Source organism: Puma concolor, chromosome E3, assembly GCF_028749965.1.
Source record: "Puma concolor isolate L17-30 chromosome E3, mPumCon1.1.hap2, whole genome shotgun sequence".
Classification (NCBI taxonomy): domain Eukaryota; kingdom Metazoa; phylum Chordata; class Mammalia; order Carnivora; family Felidae; genus Puma; species Puma concolor.
In genome coordinates, this window is record NC_141682.1 from 26,074,235 (window position 1) to 26,099,626 (window position 25,392).

The 25,392-nt window shown below is 43.6% G+C and overlaps 1 protein-coding gene across 3 annotated transcripts in view; it reads left to right on the forward strand.

The window, feature by feature from the left end:
* The window catches only part of DNAH3 (dynein axonemal heavy chain 3), a 170,910-nt gene that overhangs the window by 133,670 nt on the left and 11,848 nt on the right, over window positions 1-25,392 (forward strand). For all 3 annotated transcript variants that reach the window (XR_015245692.1, XM_086692831.1, XM_086692832.1), the window contains 6 exons: window positions 1,235-1,417; window positions 7,238-7,436; window positions 10,736-12,877; window positions 19,702-19,927; window positions 22,667-22,911; window positions 24,491-24,607. Coding sequence is in view for 2 of the 3 variants with exons in the window: in XM_086692831.1 (XP_086548957.1) it covers window positions 1,235-1,417; window positions 7,238-7,436; window positions 10,736-12,877; window positions 19,702-19,927; window positions 22,667-22,911; window positions 24,491-24,607 (3,112 nt within the window). In the remaining variant the exon portion in view is untranslated. The remainder of the gene's footprint in view (window positions 1-1,234; window positions 1,418-7,237; window positions 7,437-10,735; window positions 12,878-19,701; window positions 19,928-22,666; window positions 22,912-24,490; window positions 24,608-25,392) is intronic.

The window sequence follows — 25,392 nt, forward strand, 5'->3', positions numbered from 1 at the left end:
ACAAGTGCAGCCCATAGCAAAATACCTGGCATATGAATTAGTAATTAATTTGTGCTTGGAGCCACTTGAAAAACCATCTAAAATGAGAGCTGTATAAATGGATGGATTTTCAGCACCAATAAAGAACTGAGCTAATTGAGGTTCGCAGTAGGTTGACCTGCCGCTGAGTACAGCAAACCCACCAGCACTACGACCAAGGATGGGGGAGAACAGCAGAGGTGGCCTCCCTCGTTCTGTTCCTGGGGGTCCCTGGCTCTTAGAGAGGTTTTGAAAATTGGATTCTGTCCAGGCAAGGGTGAGCAAACCATGTTGTTAGAGGAGCAGCAAGGCAGTCTAGACCAGAAAAGAGAATGATGGTGCCAGTTAACATTCCTTGAGCCCTTCCATATGACGGTGCTGTGTATGAGGAAAGTACTGTTACCATTTCCATGTTACACACAAAGAAACCACGATGCAGAGAGACCAGGAGACTTGCCAAAATCACACATGCAGGCTCGTGACTAGCCAGTGTGAACAGTCAGGCCAAAACTGAAACCCTGTTCTGCATGATTCCAGAACCTGTGCTCCTAATCAGGCTAGCATGCTGTGCTTCTCCCACATGCTTGTGGTAGCAGGATTATGAAACCTTCCTCAGATATGCATCTGAGCTGCCTTAGAAGGTAGAATCAGGGCCAGTAGGTGAAAAATGGCACAAATGTCCTGAGAGGGAGTGAGCCCTCCACCATTAGAGGAACTCAAACGGAGGTCAGAAAACTACTTGACAGGAATGCTCTAGAAGGCATTGACTCTTGGAAAAAATGACCTTGAAAGTTTCTTCTACCCTAGGTATCTCATGTATGCTTCCTTCACAGACTAAAAAAAAAAAGTAGGAGTTTGTTTTTTTTTTCTAACTTGCTTCTGTTTTATCTCTTCCTGCCCCCAACACTGAAATGTAGGTTCAAGAGCACAGGAGGAAACTGTACCTTTTAAAAAAATTTTAAGTTTACCATTTTATGTCTAGTGCCTAGCACCTGTACTTGATAATTTACAGTACATAGTATGAATTCAGTAACTAAGTATTGAAAGATCAAAGAGAGAGACTCCAGCCAACAAATACATACCCAGGACCATGTTAAAATCATTAGTATTTTCTGCATATATCATAGGTTGGAGAATGGTTTCAACTCTTGCCAACCATGCCATTCTCAGTGATGATAGAGCTGACGCTGCCCCCCCCCCCCCCACTTCTTGCTAGGTGGCAGTTATGCAAGTAGAACTGACTGCTCTCCAGCCTCAGCTCATCCATACCTCCGAGGAGACCGCCAAGATGATGGTGAAAATTGAAGAGGAGACAAAAGAGGCTGATGCCAAGAAACTTCTGGTGCAGGCGGATGAAAAAGAAGCCAACGCTGCTGCTGCCATTGCTCAAGGAATCAAGGTATAAAAAGCCAAAGAGGAAAGGGAGGGAACCAGCATTTTCTGGGTTCATCCATGATCTCACAAGAGCCTAACAAAGTCCTGCACAGTGTATGTGGTCGGACCCATCCTGCAGGGAAAAGTGGGGTCTGAAGAAGACAACTGACTTTCATACATCACACAGCTAGTAAGTGGTGAAGCAAGTCTTTGTGACACCTGGCTCTCTCCAGGAAGCATTACTGTTTTCCGAATATTCTCCATCTCACTCAGAGTCAAGACCTACAAGACCCAACATGATCTAACCTCATCTCATTACCTTCCCTTCATTCACTCTGCTCTGGCCACTCTGGCGTCCTAACTATTCCTCGGATAAGTGCAAAGGCACAATCCCACCCTAGGGCCATTGCACTGGATGTCCCTCTGCCTGTCTCCTCCACCTCCATCATCTTTTGCTCAGATGTGCCTGGTATGTTACAGGGGTGGAATAAATCATTATCAAATAACAGAATGTTGAACCTAGAAGATGCCACTTGAAGGTGATTCTTGTATCAAAGAATAGCCCTGGGCAGGGCTTCACCTACATTCTGATATTAGAAGAAAATCTGATTAACATTCATGTGATGCTATATATTTCTCAGCCCTTTCAATTGCACAATTCCATTTGAGTGTCACAACTGCCTTGGACTTGGGAATGACAGGTATCAGTATCTGAGAGTTAATGACATTGAAGTTCAGTGGTGAAGTGATTTCTCAGAGTTGCACAGCTAGTTAGTGGGTTTAGCGCTGTTGGCACTTAGCTCAAGATAATTGTCCCTATTCAGAATTAGAAAATCCTTTTGACCATTCTTCATAAAAGACCTTGAATAGGAAGTAGCTTATGTCTGGATTCTAGGTTAAATACATCATGGGGCACCTTCTTGAAAAGGACAGGTGTTATAGACTGGCTTTTCTCCAGTGAGTCCTGAGACCTGGCCTCTCATAGGTTCCTTTAGATCCAATCCCTGATCTCAGAGTCACACAGTGAAGGCCCTGGGTGAGAGAGGTGTGCTCATTCATGTCCCAGTGGCATAGACAAGAGGCCACTGGAACCATAGAAGATGGTGACCACCAGGAACCATAATCCAGCAGGTGTTTTGCCATTCTGTGACAAGATGATAGTAATAGCTACTACTCTTAAGCACCACGGTGGTTTCTTGTAGTCCTTCATTTAACAAATACTTACTGAACACTTGCTGTGTGCTAGTGCCTTTCCAGGCAGTGGGGGGTGAAGAGTGAACAAGACAGACAAAATCCCTTCCCTCATGGAGACTGTATTCTCTCATACTTGATATACCATTGCCTTTTATCATTGCAGCAGCCCTGCAAGGCAAATGATACCATTCCCAGCTTACATATAAGGAAATTATGGTACTGGAACTTAAATGATCTGTCCAAGGTCATGTGGCTACCAAGTGACTGAATTTGGGAGTGTATATTTACCCTGTGACACACACAGTATTTTTTTTAAGTCTGAAGCAATCTTCAACTTTTAAAAATTAGGAGATTTCAAGTAAAAATTGTGAATGTTCAGTTTTTCTTGGGGAAAAAAAATCAAGCATTCTGGCAACATTGGACCTGCATTTCTGGGTTACACCCATCAGCAGTATTGAATAGATGATGCCCCATGTGTCTTCCAGTTCCCCAAAGCCCCACCCAGCCCACTTCCCACAGTCACATCATGGGCCTGGCCCCTGTAGGCACAGGAATTTGCAGTTCCTTCGTGGTTTAATATTATAATTGGGCACATCAGGCTCAGTATTTTTTCTGTCCCTTTTCTAACCTCAGTTTTCTTGCCTATTAAGTGAGGATAGTAAGAGAAAAGCAGGTAAATTTTGTAGCACATGTCCAGCACACAGAGTTTAGTGGTGCATATTCTCCAAAACTGTTCTTTACCTTGTACCAAGTGGATTTACCTATGTTTTTTTAAATTTTTTCTTCAACGTTTATTTATTTTTGGGGGGACAGAGAGAGACAGAGCATGAACGGGGGAAGGGCAGAGAGAGAGGGAGACACAGAATCGGAAACAGGCTCCAGGCTCTGAGCCATCAGCCCAGAGCCTGACGCGGGGCTCGAACTCACGGACCGCGAGATTGTGACCTGGCTGAAGTCGGACGCTTAACCGACTGCGCCACCCAGGCACCCCATGGATTTACCTATTTAATAAAGGACAGCCTCTTTCCAAATATGGGTACCATCACTGGATTCTACTCCACAATGTCAGGGGAAAACAGGGACTTGCTGGAGCAGGAGGGAGGGAGGTGACATGGAGACGGCCCACCACACCCATTCCTGGGCAGTAAACTGCTACTTTGGGTTTCAGTGTCAAGGGTAAGGTCTGATGTTTTGTCATGTCATCCCTGAGTGTCGGAAATGACACCCTGGAGGTGAGTCAGGAGGTGTACCCAGGAAGGAGGAAGATGCTGTGCTTGCTCTGAGTTTTCCTGAGGACCAGAACCCCTCCTTGAACTTCTCAGAGCTACAGTCCCTCTCTATACAAGGATTATAATTTCCTCCTATCTCCTCCCACCCCTAGAAAGGAGGTAACCTGGGAAAGCCCCCAGTGTGGTGGCCCCTGCAGCAGAGAGGCTCAGCCATGCAAGTGGAATCTATCCAGGGACAGTGAGGAGACTGGCAGAGAAAGAGGCCCAAATACTTGCTTCCCAAGAACAATAGTTCACTTACAGCAGTCATTTCTTTTAAGTGAATGAATCATTTCTTTTCCCCCTAATGAGGATAATAACTGATTCCAGAATTGCTGCAGAGTTGATTGTGTTTCTTGAGAGTGTACCGTGCTTTATACCTTTCAAAGGGCCCTGCTGCTCCTTGAATTGCTAAGCAACTGGGGTCATTTTTAATCAATGTTTTTTATCATAGAAACAAATGATGTAACAGTAATAACACGTATGAAAGATTATTTAAGAACTCAGCTTTAACATCTTTTTGATTTCCCAAGTTTCCTTCTAGCCCCTGTCTATACACATGGATAGTTTTATATTATTGCAGTCATAACATAATTGCAATTTGCATCATGCTTATTTATTTCCTTAACATCCTATCACACCTGTTTTTTCAAAATGTCATATAATCATTTCAGTGACCATTTTAAGTAAGTTCTCTCATCAAGTAGCCATTCCCCCTTTGGGCACCAAAGTCTGTTCCTTCCTGCCATGTTTTCGGTTTCGAGAGTGTAAGCTGGAGTCTCTCAACAGAGCTGTGTGTCAGAATCACCTCTGGAGTTTTAAAAAGGCGGTGCCAAGGCCTCGCCCAGATTGAATGAATCAGAATCTCGGGGCGTGGGGCCTGACCCTGAGGATGGCCTTAAATGTTCTTCGGTGACTCTGAGGCAGAACCAGCGTTGAGAATCACTGTACACACAGTCTTATAATTAGAGCCTTTTTGCATCACTTGACAAACAAGCTTGCTGGTACCCAGGCCTTGCTCCTTAGGAAAGGGAGCAGAGCTCCTGGGCCACTGGAGGACAAGAAGCATGTGCAGGCCACTGGTTGTCTGGCACATGATAAGAAAGGAACATGAACTATTGGTGGCACCTGTGGGAACCTGGGATTATTGAAATTCCACCAAGAATCCAAAGCTGTGGCTGAGCCAACACCTTTGTTCTCCTCTGCCACCAACTTTATCTGAAGCTGACCATGAGAAACAGCAGGCTTTGGTTTCAGTTCTTTTCCTCTTGCATTGCACTCTGGCACTTATCCTAGGATGGAAGAGGGAGCAAACTGAGTTACCCCTGGGACTGGGCCATTTTTGCCATCTGAAGCGGAGCATTTCATTTTGATATTGGGAACATCTGACGTGGGTCATGGAGGGCATGGGTGTTGTTTTAGTATAATAAAGCCAAACAAAACATTGATGCAAGTTTATTTAAAAATCAGAAAACCTAGGGGCGCCTGGGTGGCGCAGTCGGTTAAGCGTCCGACTTCAACCAGGTCACGATCTCGCGGTCCGTGAGTTCGAGCCCCGCATCAGGCTCTGGGCTGATGGCTCAGAGCCTGGAGCCTGTTTCCAATTCTGTGTCTCCCTCTCTCTCTGCCCCTCCCCCGTTCATGCTCTGTCTCTCTCTGTCCCAAAAATAAATAAACGTTGAAAAAAAAATTTAAAAAAAAAAAATCAGAAAACCTAAAATAAAAAATCCATGATATACACACATGAAGATACATACAAGTGCATGCAAGAAGGTGATGCCACCTTTATTTTGTTTGCCTACAATACACCTGTGGGATATGGACTTCAACACATGCTGCTTTGCCTGAGAATTGTTGTTCTCTTGTGAAGCTTCATTTCAGCTGTGGCTGTGTGACCATTTGTAGGGCAGGGCAACCAACAGAGTATTCACAGAGTGTGAACCAGGGTCCCAAAGTTGGAGCTTCATGACCGGGGCTAACTCATTTTGCCTACTGAGACCTTGTTTTTATTTTTGTTTATTTGGTAATTGGATTACTAAATAGCCTATAAGGTCCCTTCCAGTTCTAAAATCTTACAATGCTAAGCTTTCTTTAAAAAAAAATTGAGGGGCGCCTGGGTGGCTCATTCAGTTAAGCGTCGGATTTCAGCTCACATCATGATCTCATGGTTTGTGGGTTGGAGCCCTGTATCAGGCTCTGTGCTGACGGCTCAAAAATGAATAAACATTAAAAAAATTTTTTTTAATTGAGATTTAATTCACATACCATTAATAGCTACCTTTTTAAAATTTATTTTGAAAGATAGAGACAGAGAGGGTAGGGAAGGGCAGAGAGAGAGGGAGAGAGAAAATTCCAAGCAGGCTCTGCACTGTCATCACAGAGCCTGATGTGGGGCCTGAACTCATGAACCATGAAATTATGACTTGAGCTGAAACCAAGAGTTGGATGCTTAACTGACTAAGCCACCCAGGTGCCCTCCACCTTTTTAAGTTATGCAATTCAGAGGTGCTTAGTACAGTCACAGAGGTATACACTTATCACCATTAATTCTAGAACATTTTTGTCACCCCACAAGAAACCTAAACCTGTTACCAGTCACTCGTCATTCCTCTCTCTCCCCCAGCCCTTGACAACCACTAACTCACTTTCTGCCTCTATGGATATTCCTTTTTTGCACATTTCATGTAAATGGAGCCATATAGCAGGTGGCATTTTGTGTCTGGTTTCTTTCACTTAGCATGTTTTCCATGTTGTCACATGAATCAATACTTCATTCCTTTTTATGACTGAATAATATTTCATTGGATTAATCTCTGTTCCCATTCCTCATCCTTAAACTATTGCCTTAAACTCCACCCTATCCCCAAGCTTCACCTTATCCCTGACTCTACCCCTGCCTCATCTCTGAGCTACAGTACATTCCGGACCTCACCCCATCCCTGACCCTCCCCCACCCCTCCTGTCTATTTTTCCCCCAAGCTTGCCCTAATCCCCTTCCCAGCTGTCACTCAACCCCTGGGCCTCATCCTTTACTCCATTTCTCAACCCATCCTTGATCAGTGGGTGTGAAGTTACCCACTGCATATATCTCTTGGGAACTTGTTTAGAATCCAAAGCTTGATTTTTTTTTTTTTTTTTTTTTAGACCACAAATCAGGTGAATTCTCAAATGTCCAAGGCATCAAAACCACAGCCCTGAAAAGCCATGGATGCCTGCCTGCTGCCACTCAGTAGTTAGAGCCACCCTCCTGTGCAGAACTCCAGGAGGGGGCACCGTCCTGGAAGGACATGGAGGGGCAGGAAGAGCCTCTTCCAGCTTCCTCCAAGAGGTGAGCGCCTGGTGTGCCAGGCACTCATCCCTCTCTGTCCCTGTGCTGCCCACAGAATGAATGTGAGGGGGACCTGGCAGAGGCCATGCCAGCACTGGAGGCTGCACTTGCTGCCCTGGACACCCTGAACCCAGCAGACATCTCACTGGTGAAGTCCATGCAGAACCCGCCCGGCCCTGTCAAGCTGGTCATGGAGAGCATCTGCGTCATGAAAGGGCTAAAACCAGAGAGGAAGCCAGACTCCAGCGGCAGCGGTAAACCCCTTCAGCTCCCATCCCTCCCAGCAGCCTTCACAGGCTGTTTTCCCTGGCAGGAGGGGTACCACGCCCCCACCCACTGCCCCAGGCCTGCAAGCAGGGTCTGGAGTCCCAGAAGAGATCAGAAAGGTGCCAGGAGGTGCATACTCATCCACACAGCTCTCTCCTTCCTCACTTCTCTCAATCAGTAGGGAAAAGGCAGGCGTCTTTAGGCAAAGCTGAGCTTAGTCAAGGCCCCTGACTGAAAATCATTACAAAAATGAAGACTGCAGAGACAAAAGGCTGACACAGAGTAGTGTGTGGTTGTGAGGGTGAGAAACAGAAAGAGCTAGAGAAAGAGAGAAACTGAGAGAAAACCAGAGAAGGAAACGCAGAGAATGAGACCGAGATACAGGGAGATGGAAAGAGATAGGCACCTGGACTCACACGCACATGCTCAGGCATGCATATGTGCACAAAGAGATAATGAACTGGGCGAGATGTGAGGAGGGAGGAAGGCAGAGGGAACAGAAGAAGAGCTAGAAACAGTTAAAGGCAGAGACAAAGGGGCAAAGGGAGGAAGACAAGGAATCAGAGACTTGGGCATAAGGGAGGAAAGAAAGCTCCTCATATAATTAAACCTAGAAGCATTAGTAGGTGAGTATTTGTCCTCCTTAAAATCCAAATTACATGTAGAACTTTGTATTATTAAGAACAGTGTCTTAGAGCTAAACAAGGACTTTAAGAACCCATCTTAGTAATTTCTCTGCCTTTTGAATCCTCCTGTCCTGGGAACAGCCCTGATCTTCCTCCATTCCTTCTGAAAGGTTCTAAATCCCTGATCCCTCTTTCAGGAGCCTCTGGCTTCTGCTTCCCACTGACTAACATTTCTTCTTCCCTGATTGGTGGCAGGCCAAAAACCACATGAAGAAGATAGAGGTGATCAGGAATGGACAGGCAGGAAGTGGACTTCACAGGAGAATCCCTTAGGGAAACAGCTGAGGTGTAATAAGTTGACTGAGTAAGAATGAACTAGTCCAGCACCTCTCCACCCTGTCTGCACCCTAGAACCACCTAGGGAGTGTAAAGAATGCTGAAGCCCGTGCCTGCATTCCTAGAGATTCTTACTCCACTGGTCTTGGATACAGACTGAGCTGTGTGTGTGTGTGTGTGTGTGTGTGTGTGTGTGTGTGTGTGTGTGTATATATATATATATATATATATATATATTCAGCTTCCAGGTGATCTAAGGTGCAGCCAGGGTGGAGAACTGCCAAGATATGCAAAGTATGGCCAAAGTCACGAAAGTTCATTCTCTTCTTGGATCACTTGATCAGCACAGGACCCACAATTCTCCTTTCTTTTTTTTTTTTAAATTGAAGTGAATTGTGTGTATTATTCATTTATCCCACACAACTTTAGCCAGAACATTACGACGGAGCATAAGACCATTTAATTCATTTTGGGTACCTTGAATTTAAATGAACCAGATCATTTTCCTGAATGCAGACAAAAACCTTCATGAGAAATACTTGTTTGGTTACTGTGCTTGCATTAGAAACAGGGCACATCTGGGGCGCCTGGGTGGCGCAGTCGGTTAAGCGTCCGACTTCAGCCAGGTCACGATCTCACGGTCCGTGAGTTCAAGCCCCGCGTCAGGCTCTGGGCTGATGGCTCGGAGCCTGGAGCCTGTTTCCGATTCTGTGTCTCCCTCTCTCTCTGCCCCTCCCCCGTTCATGCTCTGTCTCTCTCTGTCCCAAAAATAAATAAACGTTGAAAAAAAAAATTAAAAAAAAAAAAAAGAAACAGGACACATCTGACCTATTGTACTTAATATGATTTCTCAAGTATAACTTTTTTTGATTAACCTGCGGTTGGCAAGTGTTTACAATGCTGTGAGCCAAAAGGGCTTCTAACTCATTTCCAGCATGTCAACAAAAGGGATGCAGCCCCAGGTGGGATCAAGACTCACTCAGTCATTGGCAGGATGGGTGCTGAGGAGAATAAGGGCCCTGCTTTGTTTCTGGACAGGGCAAGGATGGCCTTTTCTATAGTTACATGCTGCTTCCCCACCCTTGCTCTTTCTCTTGAGACTCACTCACAGGGACTGATTGGGTACCATCTAGCCCACCTCCCAGTCTTCAAAAGGAGTATTCAGAGGCACCTGGGTGGTTCAGTCAGTTACGCATCTGACTTCAGCTTAGGTCATGGCCTTATGGTTTGTGAGTCTGAGCCCCACATTGGGAGCCCCACAGCATGGAGCCCATTTCAGATCCTCTGTCTCCCTCTTTCTGCCCCTCCCCCACTCTGTCACTCTCTGTCTCTCAAAAATAAATAAAACATTAAAATTACACGTTGGATAAATGATGTAAAGGGAATCGACATTCCAGCAGCTGAGATGAAAGAAAATGCTGGGGGAGGGATAGAGTAGCCCAGTGTAGTGATAGAAATCTGGGGAAAGCTCTCAGTGGAAGTAACTTTAAAAAAAATTGTTTTTAATGTTTATTTTTGAGGGAGAGAGAGACAGAGTGCAAACAGGGGAGGGGCAGAGAGAGAGGGAGACACAGAATCCGAAGTAGGCTCTATGCTCTGAGCTGTCAGCACAGAGCCTGATGCGAGTCTCGAACTCATGAAACGTGAGATATGGCCTTAGCTGAAGTCTGACATTTAACCCATTGAGCCACCCAGGTGCCCCTCAGCGGAGGTGACAATTGAACTGAAGTCTGGTTGAGAGCCAGCAGATGCTATTTACAGTCTAGGTCAAGGCTGTAACTTAAGATCTTTGAGGAGTTGAAGAAGGTTCTGCCTGACTAAAGTCCAAGGAGCAAGGCCTCAAAGATGAGGTAGATGAGTTCAGTGGGCCTCCTGGACCATGGTAAGAAACTTAGATTTTTCTTTTTTTTTTAATTTAGATTTTATATTTTTAGAGCAATTTTAAGGTCACAGCAAAATTGAGAGAAGGGTACAGAGATTTCTCATATACCCCTAACCCACACACATGCATAGCATCCCCTGTTGTTGTAACAGAGTGGTACATTTGTTAAAATTGATGAACCTATTTTGACACATCATTAATACCCTGAGTCCATAGTTTATATTAGAGTTCACACTTGGTATTGTACATTTTATGGATTTGGACAAATATATAATGACATATATCCATCATTATGGTAATTAAACAGAGTATTTTCCTGCACTAAAAATGTTTGGTAGGACCTTGGATTTTTTTCCCCAAATATGAGTAGCCATTGCAAATCTTGAAGTCTCAGCCAGAATGTCTTAATAATAGTCCAATATCCACTTCTTGTTCCAAATAGGTAAAATGATAGAGGATTACTGGGGAGTTTCAAGAAAGATTCTTGGAGATCTGAAATTCTTGGAGAGTCTTAAGACATATGACAAAGACAACATCCCTCCAACGATCATGAAGCGGATCCGGGAAAGGTTCATCGATCACCCAGATTTCCAGCCAGCTGTCATTAAAAATGTGTCATCTGCCTGCGAAGGTCTGTGCAAGTGGGTGAGGGCCATGGAAGTGTATGATCGCGTGGCCAAAGTGGTGGCTCCCAAACGGGAGCGGCTGAGAGAGGCCGAGGGGAAGCTGGACGCACAGATGCAGAAACTGAACCAGAAGCGAGCAGAACTGAAGCTGGTGGAAGACCGCCTCCAGGCCCTGAATCTTGACTTTGAGGAGATGAACACCAAGAAAAGGACCTTGGAGGAAAACATTGAGATCTGCTCCCAGAAACTGATCAGAGCAGAAAAGCTGATCAGTGGTCTTGGGGGAGAGAAGGACAGATGGACAGAAGCCACCCGGCAGCTGGGGATCCGTTATACCAATCTAACAGGGGATGTGCTATTGTCCTCAGGGACTGTGGCTTACCTGGGGGCCTTTACAGTGGATTATCGGGCAAGGTGTCAGAAGCAGTGGTTGGCCCAGTGTAAGGACAAGGTCATCCCTGGCTCTAGTGACTTCAGTCTCAGCAACACATTAGGAGATCCTGTAAAAATCCGGGCCTGGCAGATTGCTGGGCTGCCCATTGACTCCTTCTCCATTGACAATGGCATCATTGTGTCCAATTCCAGACGCTGGGCCTTAATGATTGACCCTCAGGGGCAGGCCAATAAGTGGATCAAGAATATGGAGAAAGCAAATAAGCTCTCCGTCATCAAATTCTCAGATGCCAGCTATGTGAGGACGTTGGAAAATGCCCTGCAGTTTGGCACCCCCGTCCTGCTAGAAAATGTTGGAGAGGAGCTGGATGCATTTATTGAACCCATCTTGCTCAAGTCCACATTTAAGCAGCAAGGGGTTGAGTACATGAGGCTGGGTGAAAACATCATTGAATACTCCAGGGATTTTAAGTTATATATCACAACCCATTTGAGGAACCCACATTACCTCCCTGAAGTGGCTGTGAAAGTCTGCCTGCTCAACTTCATGATCACACCCTTAGGTCTCCAGGATCAGCTCCTTGGCATTGTGGCCGCCAAGGAGAAGCCAGAACTGGAAGAGAAGAAGAATGAGTTGATTGTAGAAAGCGCCAAGAACAAGAAACAGCTAAAAGAAATTGAAGATAAGATCTTGGAAGTCCTCTCCCTGTCTGAGGGCAACATCCTCGAGGATGAGACTGCCATCAAAGTTTTGTCCTCCTCCAAAATGCTGTCTGAGGAGATATCTGAGAAACAGAAAATTGCTTCAGTGACAGAAACACAGATCGATCAGACTCGGATGGGCTACAAGCCAGTGGCTATCCATTCTGCCACCATCTTCTTCTGTATCTCTGACCTGGCCCACATTGAGCCAATGTACCAGTACTCCCTGACGTGGTTCATAAACCTCTATGTGCATTCCCTGGCTCATAGCAATAAAAGTGAAGAACTGGACCGTCGCATTGAGTACATCATCGAACATTTTACCCTCAGCATCTACAACAATGTCTGCCGCTCTCTGTTTGAGAAGGACAAGCTACTTTTCTCTCTCCTCCTCACCATCGGCATCATGAAAGAGAAAAAGCAAATTAATGAGGAGGTTTGGTATTTCCTTCTAACTGGAGGTGTTGCCCTGGACAACCCCTTCCCCAACCCAGTTCCTGAATGGCTGTCCGAGAAGGCATGGGCGGAAGTGGTTCGTGCCTCGGCATTGCCCAAACTGAAAGGCCTGATGGAACATTTAGAACAAAATGCTGATGAGTGGAAGCTTATCTATGACTCCACCTGGCCCCATGAGGAGACATTCCCTGGATCGTGGAAGTTCCTTCAGGGATTGGAGAGGATGGTAATCCTACGATGTTTGCGGCCTGACAAAATGGTTCCAGCCATTCGGGAGTTCATCGCTGAGCACATGGGCAGTGTATACATTGAAGCCCCTACCTTTGATCTCCAGGAGTCCTACAATGATTCCAGTTGTTGTGCACCGTTGATTTTTGTGTTGTCTCCAGGTGCGGACCCAATGGCAGGTAAGGGCAGAATGTTGTGTGAAGAACATAAATACCCCAGGATGCATGAATGGATGACAACAGCGTGTCCCTTCCAGCAAGAATCTCAAACTCAGATGCTTTGAAATGTGAACAGTTAACAGGTGAAGGTGAGGGTGAGGCCCCTGAAAATTTCTTTTTCCACCTAAAGAAAGCAGCTCCTCTTCAGCCCCAAAGCACCATGCCATTCTGATAATGTGAGCCCAGGAAGGCTAGGTCACCTGATTTTTCAAGAGAAATCAGAAATGCAGAAATCACCCATTTTTACATTCTGATAACTCATTCAAATTCTTTCCTAAAAATTGTGAGGGCCAGACCAGGACTAGATTTAGCCTACTGGGTGGTAGTTTATCATCTTCATCCTAAATCATTTTCTAATACTATTGCCTCTCTAAATTAGGCTTTTCTCTTTTCTTTTAATTTTTAAATTAAAGTTTTTTTTAATGTTGGTTTATTTTGAGAGAGAGGGGGCATCTGGGTGGCTCAGTCAGATAAGCATCCGACTTTGGCTCAGGTCATAGTCTCATGGTTCAGGAGTTCAAGCCCCATGTCGGGCTCTGTGCTGACAGCTCAGAGCCTGGAGCCTGCTTCAGATTCTGTCTCTCCCTGTCTTTCTGCCCCTCCCCACTTGGTGCTCTGTCTCTCTGTCTCTCAAAAAGATAGATAAACATTTAAAAAAGAAGAAACATAGAAAGTGAGAGAGTGTATGCCTGTGCATGCGTGTGAGTTGAGGGGCAGAGAGAGAGAGAGGGAGAGAGAGAATCCTAAGCAGGTTCTGCACTGACAGTGTGGAGCCCAAAGTGGGGCTCAAACTTATGAACTGTGAGATCATGACTGAACAGAAATCAAGAGTCAGATGCTCAACCAGCTGAACCACCCAGGTGCCCCCAATTAAAGTGTAATGACTAATACTGTGTATAACTGTATATAGTAAAAAAAAAAAAAAAAAAAAAATCAATGTGGAAAAGTATAGGACTGTGGCTCCACCAGGGCCATTTTGCCCCCTCAAGGGACATTTTGCAAAGTGGTGAAACGTTTTTTGTCACAAATAGGGGGTGCTACTAGCATCCAGTAGATTGAGCCCAAGGATGCTACTAAACATCCTGCAGTGCACAGGACAGTCCCCCACAACAAAGGATTATTTGGCCCAAAATGTCAGTAGTGCTGAGGTTGAGAAACCCTTGTGTAGAGTGAAAGGTATATCTTCCTCCTAACCCTTCCAGAAGTAACCATTATTACTGGTTTGTGTATCTTTCCAGAAATCAATTATTGCATATTAACAGGTATGAGTTATTGACAGAAATAGATTTGTTTTCTGTTCTGCTGGATCTCAAAGCTTTCATTTTCTCTGTGGCTGAATGAAGAAAAGTACCAGAAATGCAAATGACAAGGTTGCCATTCTTTTGCAACCCCTGAGGTGTTTGACACTTACCCTGACCTGGATGGAAAGCTGGCAGCTGTGCACCAGGGAGGAGGTCGGAGGAGGGAGCTGAAACGAACTAGTACCCTTTCCACGCTCCCATACCACAGTGTTATTGTCAAAGATAAATTCATGGTCCCTTTCTAGTAGCTTTATTTTAACCCCTATGTCCTTTATGTGGCAGATTTAAATTAGAGCAATGAGGGTAAACCAGGAAAGGTAAAGAGAAATGGAGGAAAGGTCATAGTATGGTCTGTAAAATGATGATGTGCTGGCAAAGGATGGGCCAGTTGTGTCCAGTGGCATATGTTGCATATTCCTGTCTGTGCTAGAGGCCTGATCAGATTTAACTTGGATAACTTCCCAGGAGACCTCACAGTACTGTGTCCCTTGTAGTGTCTCACACCAGGAAGCATATACTATCTGATTGTCTTTCCCTTTCTGATTAAGTTTTATCAGTGGACTCAGGCACTGTCATTGTGATCCACCTTCCCATTCTGCTTCCTTTGTAAAGTTTCCCATCAGCCTCACAGCTAATGTGATGGTTCTCAATCTTGGCTGCACAATGGAATCACCTAGTTTGAGGGGCAGGGGGTAGATTAAGAAAAACCTCCATGTGCACGCCACACCCTCAATCAATTAAATTAAAATCTTTGTCAATGAGGCCCAGGCATTGTGTTTTAGAAGCTTTTCAGGTAGGGGCACCTGGGTGGCTCAGTTGGTTAAGTGTCCAACTTTGGCTCAGATTATGATCTCATGGTTCTTGGGTTTGAGCCCAGCGTCAGGGTCTGTACTGATAGTTCAGAGCCTGGAGCCTGCTTCAGATTCTGTGTCTCCCTTTCTCTCTGCCCTTCCCCTGCTTGCGTGCTCTCTCTTGCTCTCTCTCTCTCTGTCTCAAAAATAAACAATCATTAAAAAAAGAAAAAAGAAGTCTTTCAGATAATTCCCGTATGTTTTGGAAACAACTGACCTGATGATTTTAGTGACCTTAAAAAAAATCAATCCTCAGATCCATTATTTCATTAGGGGCTACAAAATGGTATTTTAATTCTGTCAACTATGTTTGCATTTATTCGCTGGAACTCCTCTATGAAGAAAAATTTCCTTGGTCAACTCTTTGGTTTACTCTGACTATAGCTCAAAAAGGACCAGCAGAATAGACACTTGGTTCATTCTCTTGATTTCTCAAACTTCATATTAATAAATTAGTGCCCTGGTATCCTGTGAAGTTACTTAAGCAATAAGATTTTCTTTGTGCCATTGTGAATGCATAGATTTTAACATAGTGGGTGTTTCAAACATGGTGGTGTTTTATTATTTACTATTCTTTTTGGTTTTCAAATCATTCAGTCTCTAGCCTGTAGGGGCCCCTTCATGCCTAGTAGTTTTCACATAACCCCGGTGGTTTTATATAGCATCCTTGCCGTATAGAATTAGCATGTATTCTGGGCTCATCTTGTACAGACATTTCTCTAAGGAACTCCAGTTCTTTCAAAACAGGCCACAGGATTTGGAAACCACAATATGAGTACTACTGGATGGATCATTGATTGCAGACCTTACTGCTCACTAATTCTTTCTGGCTGTCTCTACCCTGTGCTTTTAATCAGTACTTTGAGTTTTTATCTGCAGTGACAGTGCTTTCCATTTCTAGAAGTTTTATTTGTTTTATTCCAAATCCATGTATTTCTTTTTTCGTAGGACTGTGAATTTTATTATGCTTTGTGGTCCTCCTTTATTGATTTTTAGATGTATTTCATTCATGGTCTTTTTCAGAAATTATATTAATCTGCTAGGGCTGCTATAAATAAATATCAAAGACTCAGTGGTTTAAATAAGAGAGATTTATTTTCTCTCAAGGAAACTAAACATCCAAAATCAAGGCGTCGGCAGGGTTAATTTCTTCTGAGACCTTGGCTTGTTTGTGGCCAGTTTCTCCCTGTGTCATCTTCTCCCTATGTCTTTATATGGTCTTCTCTCTGTGAGTATGTCATTGTTCCAGTCTCCTCCTCTTTTAAGGACACCAGTCCTGTTGGATTAGGACCTGCCCTGTTGACCTCATTTTAACTTAATTACCTCTTTAAAGACCCCATCTCCAAATACAGCCACATTCTGAGGTCCTGGGAATTAGGGCTTCAACATATGGATTTGAAAGAGACAGGGGCGCCTGGGTGGCGCAGTCGGTTAAGCGTCCAACTTCAGCCAGGTCACGATCTCGCGGTCCGGGAGTTCGAGCCCCGCGTCGGGCTCTGGGCTGATGGCTCAGAGCCTGGAGCCTGTTTCCGATTCTGTGTCTCCCTCTCTCTCTGCCCCTCCCCCGTTCATGCTCTGTCTCTCTCTGTCCCAAAAATAAATAAAAAACGTTGAAAAAAAAATTAAAAAAAAAAAAGAAAGAGACATAATTGGGCTCATAACAGAGTTCATATATAATCTGTGGAGTATTAATTCTCCTGATTGTTTTATGTGCTATCCCTTATAGTGATATATTTCCTCACGTAGCTTGTAATTTTTTATTGTGAGTTCACAATCAGCAATCTTGTGTTCTTTTGTGGGAGTCTCCTAATACCTTGGGTTTTAGGAGTGCCCTAACAGAACGACTTTGCATATGCAAACACTGATGCCCCAGGGGGGGTTGCCACTCTAGATCAATTTTTTTAAGTTTATTTATTTATTTTGAGAGAGACAGAGACAACATGAGCAGGGGTGAGGCAAACAGAGAGGGAGAGAGAAGCCCAAGCAGGCTCCACACTGTCACACGGAGTGCGTGACCTCACAGAGGCGCGTGCAGAGCCTGACACGGGGCTCAAACTCACGAAACCATGAGATCATGACCTGAGCCAAAATGGACAGTCGGGCGCTTAACCAACTAAGCCACCCAGGTGCCCCCATTCTATATCAATTTTATGGGAAATTTCTCAGTTGGGGAATCCCACCCACAGGTACTATAAACCCACACCCTTCATCCACATGTGGCATAGGCTTAGTGTTTTGTTTTCTTAGCAGAGAGTTATTTTTTCCACCAATGAGCTTCTGCATTGCTTCTAGACCAATAGCCAGATTTCTGGCCACCTTAACGTAAAGGTGCAGCGCTTTGAAGGTCCCAACTGTCTACAAAAGTCTCAGTTCTAGCCCCCCATTTCTTATGAGTGCAAAAGTTATGTGTCCACAATCACCCAACATCCAGATTGGTTAAATAAAGTATGGTATATTCCAATCGTGAAATGCTATGTAACCATGAAAAAGAATAAGACTTTTCTGTATGTACAGGCATAACTTGTTTTATTGTGCTCTACCTTACTGCACTTTGCAGATCCGGTTTTTTGTTCGTTTGTTTGTTTTGCACATTGAAGGTTTGTGGCAACCCTGCATCAAGCAACCTATCAGTTCCACTTTTCTTATTTTTTTAAGAGAACAAATCTACACATTTATGTATGTATGTATGTATTTTTTTTAATGACAGAATGTCTAACTAAGGAGAGTTTTTTTTAAGGAATGTTTACTTATTTTTTGAGAGTGAGAAAGCACATGTGTGCACACTAGCAGGGGAGGGACAGAGAGAGAGGGAGACAGAGGATCTGAAGCAGGCTCAGCACTGACAGCAGAGAGTCTGATGTGGGGCTTTGAACTCACGAACTGAGAGATCATGACCTGAGCCGAAGTTGAATATTTGAGCAACCCGGGTACCTCTCAGTTAAGTTTAAATCCTTAAGGAGTACAGCATCACACAGATTTTTGTGGTCAGTGGCCTTAGCAGGAAGGTTGCTTTGAAACTTGGCACAAAACATGGCACTGTTTCCATGAGCATGAATTACTTTTCCCTGGAGTATTCTGGTTTTCTTCAGTTTGCCACCAGGAATTACTGTGTTGTTCTTTGCTTTGTACACATAAGCACATCTCTTGCGTAGATAGAATTCAGTTTCATGTTGAGCATAAACACCTTCAATTTTAAGAAGTGCCGTGTGCTCCCTCTGGTTCCAAAGAAAATTGGCCTTGGACCACAGCCTTCCAGACATATTTGTCGTTTTAGGAGTCCTGTTTCCAGCAGGCCGCCACAGGCTCCAAGATGACAGGAAGAGTATTGGTGCCATTTTTCCAACAACATTTGCTCACTTCATGTCTCTGGGTCACATTTTGGTAATTCTTGGCAATATTTCAAACTTTTCCATTGTTTTTCATGGTGATCTGTGATCAGTGATTATAACTTACTGAAAGCTCAGATGATAGCATTTTTTAGCAATAAAATATTTTTAAATTAAGGTACATACATTGTTTTTTAGACATAATACTACTGCACACTTAATGGGTAATATTGTAGTGTAAACATAACTTTTATATGCACTGGGAGGCCAAAAAAAAATCATTTGCTCGTTTTATTGCATCATTCACTTTATTGCGATGGTTTGGAACCAAACCCACAATATCTCTGAGCTGTGCCTGTATTGATGTGGAAAACATCTAAGTGAAAGAAGCAAATGTAGTATTCTGCAGTTCACATAATAGTATATATGCATTTATTTAATGCATAAAATATGTTTGGAAGGATTCACAAAAAGCTAGTAACATTGGCTGCCTCAGAGGAAAAGAGAAAGAGACTTACTTGAAATTTCACTGTACAAATGCCTATTTTCCTAGTAAAATACATTTGTAACAACCCAGTTTCTAGTTCTTTGGTTGTGTGTTCATCTCTTTAGTTTTGAGTTCCCTCTTCATTTTTGGCACCTGGGAAATTCTGTCTCTCAGACTCTATTTTTTTTGTTGTTGTTATTGTTTGTATTGTATAATTCAGTTTGTAATTTTTTTAAATAAAGAATGCCTGGGGCACCTGGCTGGCTCAGTTCAAAGAGAATGAGGCTCTTCATCTTGGGGTCATGAGTTCAAGCTCCATGCTGGGGGTAGAGATTACTTTAAAAAAAAACTTAGAGGGGCTCCTGGGTGGCTCAGTTGGTTGGTTAAGCATCTGACTTTGGCTCAGGTCATGATCTTGTGGTTTGTGGGCTCAAGCCCCAGGCTGGGCTCTGTGCTGACAGCTCAGAGCCTGGAGCCTGCTTCTGTGTCTCCCTCTCTCTGCCCGTCCCCTTCTCATGTTCTCTCTCTCCCTCTCTCTCTCTCTCTCTCTCAAAAATAAATAAACATTTTTTTAAAACTTAAAAAAAAGAATGTCTATGTATTCAGAACAAAAGAGGAATCAATAGTAGCTTCATTCATCCTCTTAAAAGAAGTCTAAATCTTCCCCATAGAGATGCTTATTTTTGTAATTGACAGAAGCCAGTGAGTTTCTTTCCGAGTCCAGAATTTTGATGTAGACCTTCTTTCTGCACAGTCCCTGTTAATATGGTCTTAGCTGGCCTGTCCTCTTTCAAAAAAACCCTTTTCTTCCTGGTCTCAGGCCTGCTGAAGTTTGCTGATGATCTTGGCATGGGAGGCACCAGAACACAGACCATCTCCCTTGGCCAAGGCCAAGGCTCAATTGCTGCCAAAATGATCAACACTGCCATCAAAGATGGGACCTGGGTGGTGTTACAGAACTGCCACCTGGCCACAAGCTGGATGCCTACACTGGAGAAGATCTGTGAGGAGGTGATTGTTCCTGAAAGCACTAACATCAGATTCAGGTGAGGTGCTGCCCCACCACTACCTGTTTCAGGGCTCCAATCTTGAGCTCCAGATGTCATGCTGGTGGCTGGGAGTGCTAAGATGAGCAAACGCAGTTCTCATCTAGCAGAAAACAGACCATGGATGAATGATGTTGATGCCACGCAGTACCTGCTGTACTCGTTTGAATAAGAACCATGGAGCACAGAAAAGGGAAGGGAAAGCTGGGGAGTGCCTAGAGGCCTAACAGTTGCCTGGGGTTTTGAAAGATGATAGTTTTGCAGGAAGGACATTCCAGCCGGAAGGGATAGCATCTATAAAAGCAAAGATGCATATGAAGGAAACACTGAGAAGTTATTCTATGAATATGGGGTATATACTATGAGAAGTTGTTGGGGGATATAATAGGAGATGTGTCTGGGAAAGTAGATTAAATGTCAGTAAATCTGATTTTTAAAATTGTCATGGAAGAAATCTCACCTGTAGTGTAGGCACCAATGTCCATGCTGCTCTAACCTGTATTTCTTGGGCTCTGTGGAATTTTAATCAATACTGGAAAGAGCTACCTACTTTTTGTGTGAATTTTAAAGCCTAGCAAAACTGGGCCTCAATTTTTGCATATACAAAATGATGACATGAACCAGACAGACTTCAAAGCCCTTTTCAACTCAAATGTTCTCTTATTCCAGGCAAGAGGTCAGTGAATTACAGGCTGTAGTTCAAATACAGCCTGCTACCTGATTTGTATGGCCTATATGCTAAGAAGAGTTTTTACATTTTTAGATGGTTGAAAAAAAATCAAAACAACAATATTTCGTGACACATGAAAATTATATGAAATTCAAATTTCAGGGGCGCCTGGGTGGCGCAGTCGGTTAAGCGTCCGACTTCAGCCAGGTCACGATCTCGCGGTCCGTGAGTTCGAGCCCCGCGTCAGGCTCTGGGCTGATGGCTCAGAGCCTGGAGCCTGTTTCCGATTCTGTGTCTCCCTCTCTCTCTGCCCCTCCCCCGTTTATGCTCTGTCTCTCTCTGTCCCAAAAATAAATAAACGTTGAAAAAAAAAAATTAAAAAAAAAAAAAGAAATTCAAATTTCAGTGTCCATAAATAAAGTTTTATTGAAATAGAGCCATGCTCATTCATATCCTGTCTATTGTGACTGCTTTCACAATATAAGTAGTTCTAACCGAAACCATATGGCCTGCAGAGCCTAAAAATTTACTCTTTGACCTTTTACAGGAAAGGTTTGCCAACTCCTGTTTTAGGCTACAAAGTTTGCTGGTTATTCTTTCTTTCTTTCTTTCTTTCTTTCTTTCTTTCTTTCTTTCTTTCTTCCTTCCTTCCTTCCTTCCTTCCTTCCTTCCTTCCTTCCTTCCTTCCTTCCTTCCTTCCTTCCTTCCTTTTTCGTGTTTATTTCCTTCCTTCCTTCCTTCCTTCCTTCCTTCCTTCCTTCCTTCCTTCCTTCCTTCCTTTCTTTTTCATGTTTATTTTTGAGAGAGCGCGCACAAGTGGGGGAGGGGCAGAGAGAGAGGGAGACACAGAATCCAAAGCAGGCTCCGGGCTCTGAGCTATTAGCACAGAGCCCGACCCACGGCTTGAACTCACAAGCCATGAGATCATGACCTGAGCAAAAGTCAGATGCTTAACTCAGGTGCCCCTGGTTATTTTCATTTTAGTCATGTTTGCCTGAAAATAGGAAAGTGTTTGGTGTTTATTTACAAAGCCAGATTAGGCAATGGTTTATTATATACATGTAAGACTCCTATAAAATCCATAGAAGAGTTTAAAGGAATCCAATTAGTTTCAAGAATTCTGTTTGGTTTGGGATGGTGGCTTGATTAAGCACCATCAATGATACAATGAACATTGAACAAAAAGTTATTTATGCTGATATTATGGTCTTCTGTAATATGATCCTAACACAAAAGTTATTACCCCAAGTGCCTATAGGAGCCAGGAATAACATATATGAATGAAGAGGACTTGGCCACAGGAGATATTCCAGTTCCCACAGTACAGTGGCAGTCATCATGGGCAGTCAGCCTCAGTGTTGGACATCAACGGAGAGTGGTGGGGACTGCAGTGAACTAGAGGCCCATGCATGACCTTTAGAGAAGAGCAGTGACTACCTAATACCAAGTGACTATTGCCATGCAGGAGTGCAGGCCCCTTGTGTTCAGATTTTCTCATTATTTTAAAGGGAAGATGGGAATCTAGAATTTTAAAAGAAAGTCCCAGTTTTTTTTAAAGTTGGCAGCTACTTCAAACTATGTTGTAGCCTTGTGTTGGTTTGCATGGTATGAGCTAAATATCACCTAACTGCAGCCTGAAGTCGGACTTCAATCTACCTGTTTATGGCCTCTTCCCTTCCCTCCTGGCAACTCTTGGGGTGCCAGGTATCGTACTGACCTAGTAGATTCTCAGGTAGTCTTGCAGGGGAGGAATATGGTGTGGTGTTTAAGATGGCCTTTGGAGTCAAGGAGCCCTGAGTTCACATCCCATTTCAGTTGCTTCTAAGTGGTGTGTCCTTGAAAAGTCCAGTTGACCTCTGCATGTCTCCGTTTCCTCCCTGGTATAAGGGAATAGCTAATCCCTTCACATAGGGTGGCTGAGAGGGTCAAGGAAGGGACATACATTAAATTCTTATCATGGTGTTTGGCATCCAGTAGTGCTTAATAAATGGTGGCTATTATTTTTTGTTATCGCTTTTTAATATAACTTACTGCATTGCTCTAAATAGTTAGATCTGTTGTTCTTCCAGACTCTGGTTAACCAGCTATCCATCAGAGAAATTTCCAATCAGCATTCTCCAAAATGGGATCAAAATGACCAATGAGCCCCCCAAAGGGCTGCGGGCCAACCTTTTGCGCTCCTATCTCAATGACCCCATCTCGGACCCCGTGTTTTTCCAAAGCTGTACAAAGGCAGTCATATGGCAGAAGCTGTTGTTCGGGCTATGTTTCTTCCACGCCATTGTTCAAGAAAGGAGAAACTTTGGACCCTTAGGTAAGCGATGACAGTGTACCTAGGCTGCTGGGGCACAGATCACAGACAAATGCAGATATGTGTTCAAGTTTATACTCCGATAAGGTTGCCAGTAAAATGCTGTATAAGTATATTCCATGTAATATTTGGGACATACTTAGACTAAACATGATTTGTTTAAGTGAAATTAAAATTTCACTGACTGTCCTGTATTTTTATTTGATAAATTTGACAACCCTATAATTAGGTCACTATCAATGTCAAGAAAAGAGATGTTGCTCCAAAATTAGAGGTCTCCTAATTATTGAAGTAATATGTTAATGAAAAAATTGTAAGCCCTTCCCTTTGGTGAGTATTTGCCTATCTTAGGTACAATGGCCATTTTCCAGGGAGTTGTCACCAGGTAATTTATGAAATTTTGAGTAGTTCTCTAAACATGTGCATAACAATGAAGGAAGTACAACTGGGACATTTGCCTGTGCTTCTTTTTGAAAAACTAAAAATAAATTTCATTATTAACATATCCTGTCCATGGCCTAACTTACTACTTTATCTTAACTTAATGCTCTTGTTAGAGCAGAACATCCAACTGCTAAATACAGATTCCATATCCACATGGTTTAAAGGTTGGGCTACTTCTGATTTTGTTCAACAGCCTTGAAATGGCCCAAGGCAATGCATTTTCAGCTGTTCTTTTGGCTTAAATATGGAGGCAAACTGTCCTCTTGGCGATTCTCTCTGAGCATCTTCTTCCTTTCCTTCTCCCACCACCCACAGCCCCTGTTAGCTTCCCAGACCACCTGACCATTCCACTGAGGGGTACAGGGATGACACAGCCTGGGCTGGACACTCCCACCACATCTGTGTTTCATATACCATATTCTCCCACCACTGTTCTCCCACCCATGCCAGATCTCCAAAAATCCATGTAAGAGTTTGGCTTGGAGCCAACAGGCCAGTTGTGTTTTTTTTGCCAGAACACGAATTTTTTATTTTGCTAAATTTTTATTTGAATGTAATGTGCAGGAGGAAATTAAATGTCCCTGCTGAGCACACATCCCACTGAACTCTGCTGTCTTACACTGTGCCCACTTCACATATTTATGTCACTTTTCCAGCCCCTCTGGGCATTTATCATTATACCCTTGAAAATACCCTTGATAGTTTCTTCAAGGCTGGCCATCCCATTTTTCCCATGAGCATGAGGAGGGGAATTCTCCAAGCTGATTTAGTTCTGTTGCCTAATCATAAGATATTGCTCTCTAGCTATGCTTTAGTGTTATTTTTGGAACCCTGTGCATTACCACAGTATTCCAGCCAGGGTGAATTATTCTCATTCCACAAATCCCAGCATATTAACATCTACCTTAACAAATGGGGAGATCCATAAGAAAATTGATTTTAGAATGGATGTTTTCTCAGGCAGAATGGCTCCCACATTGGCAGTAAATGTCAGGGCTAATAGTTGGCCTGGTACTTGATATTCATGGGACTGAAAGAGGCTGCTGCTCCACATGATGCTTAACCCTACAGCTCAATGTCTGAGTGGAATTATGAGCTCTTGGCACTGAAGTCTCTAATTCTTCTATGCTTTGTGCAGGCTGGAATATTCCTTATGAATTCAATGAATCTGACCTGCGGATTAGTATGCGGCAGATCCAGATGTTTCTGAACGACTACAAGGAGGTGCCATTTGATGCTCTGACTTACCTGACAGGTATTTCTGGGAGGAAGCTTTGCAGTTATAAATGTCCAGTATCCTAGTCCACCCCTCTGCTCTTCTGGTTCCACCTCCATTCATTTATTTACTCAATCATTCTTTCAACAAACATTGAGCTCTTACTAATGCTGGTCACCATGACAGATATTATAAAAAACGAAGATACAATTCCTACCTTCAAGTGGCTCACAGTCCACAAAGGAAAAAATATATACAAAGAAATAAATGACAGTACAGTCATAAATTCAGCAAGGGAAACATTTATAAAGTCGAAAGGCAATGCAGTGATTAAATCTCAGGGATGGGGTAGGGGGTGATCATGGAATACTTCCTGAAGGCATAAAGGATGGGTTTTGAGGGATGAATAGGAGTTTTACAAGTGGAAGAAGAAAGCAGGGTAGGCAGTGGGAAAAAAGAAGGAGAGCGTTCCTAGCACAGGTATCCTAAAGTGAAAACATCACTTGCTGTTTTATATTAAAGCAGTCTACAGTGATCTTTTATTAGTCACTCAGATATTTACTAGTACATGATATAGAAGAATGTAAATGGATAGAACTTGGTTGCTTCCCTCATGGAACACATCATGTAGGCCCAGAGATAGGAGATAAAATATAGATGGGTAAAGCGAGTGGAATACCATGGCGGAAGGTCAAAATGAAGCACAGTTGGAAAACCCTGGTGTCTTCAATATTACGGGGGCACCTGGGTGGCTCAGTCAGTTAAGCGTCAGACTTCGGCTCAGGTCATGATCTCGCGGTTTGTGAGTTCGAGCCCCTTGTCGG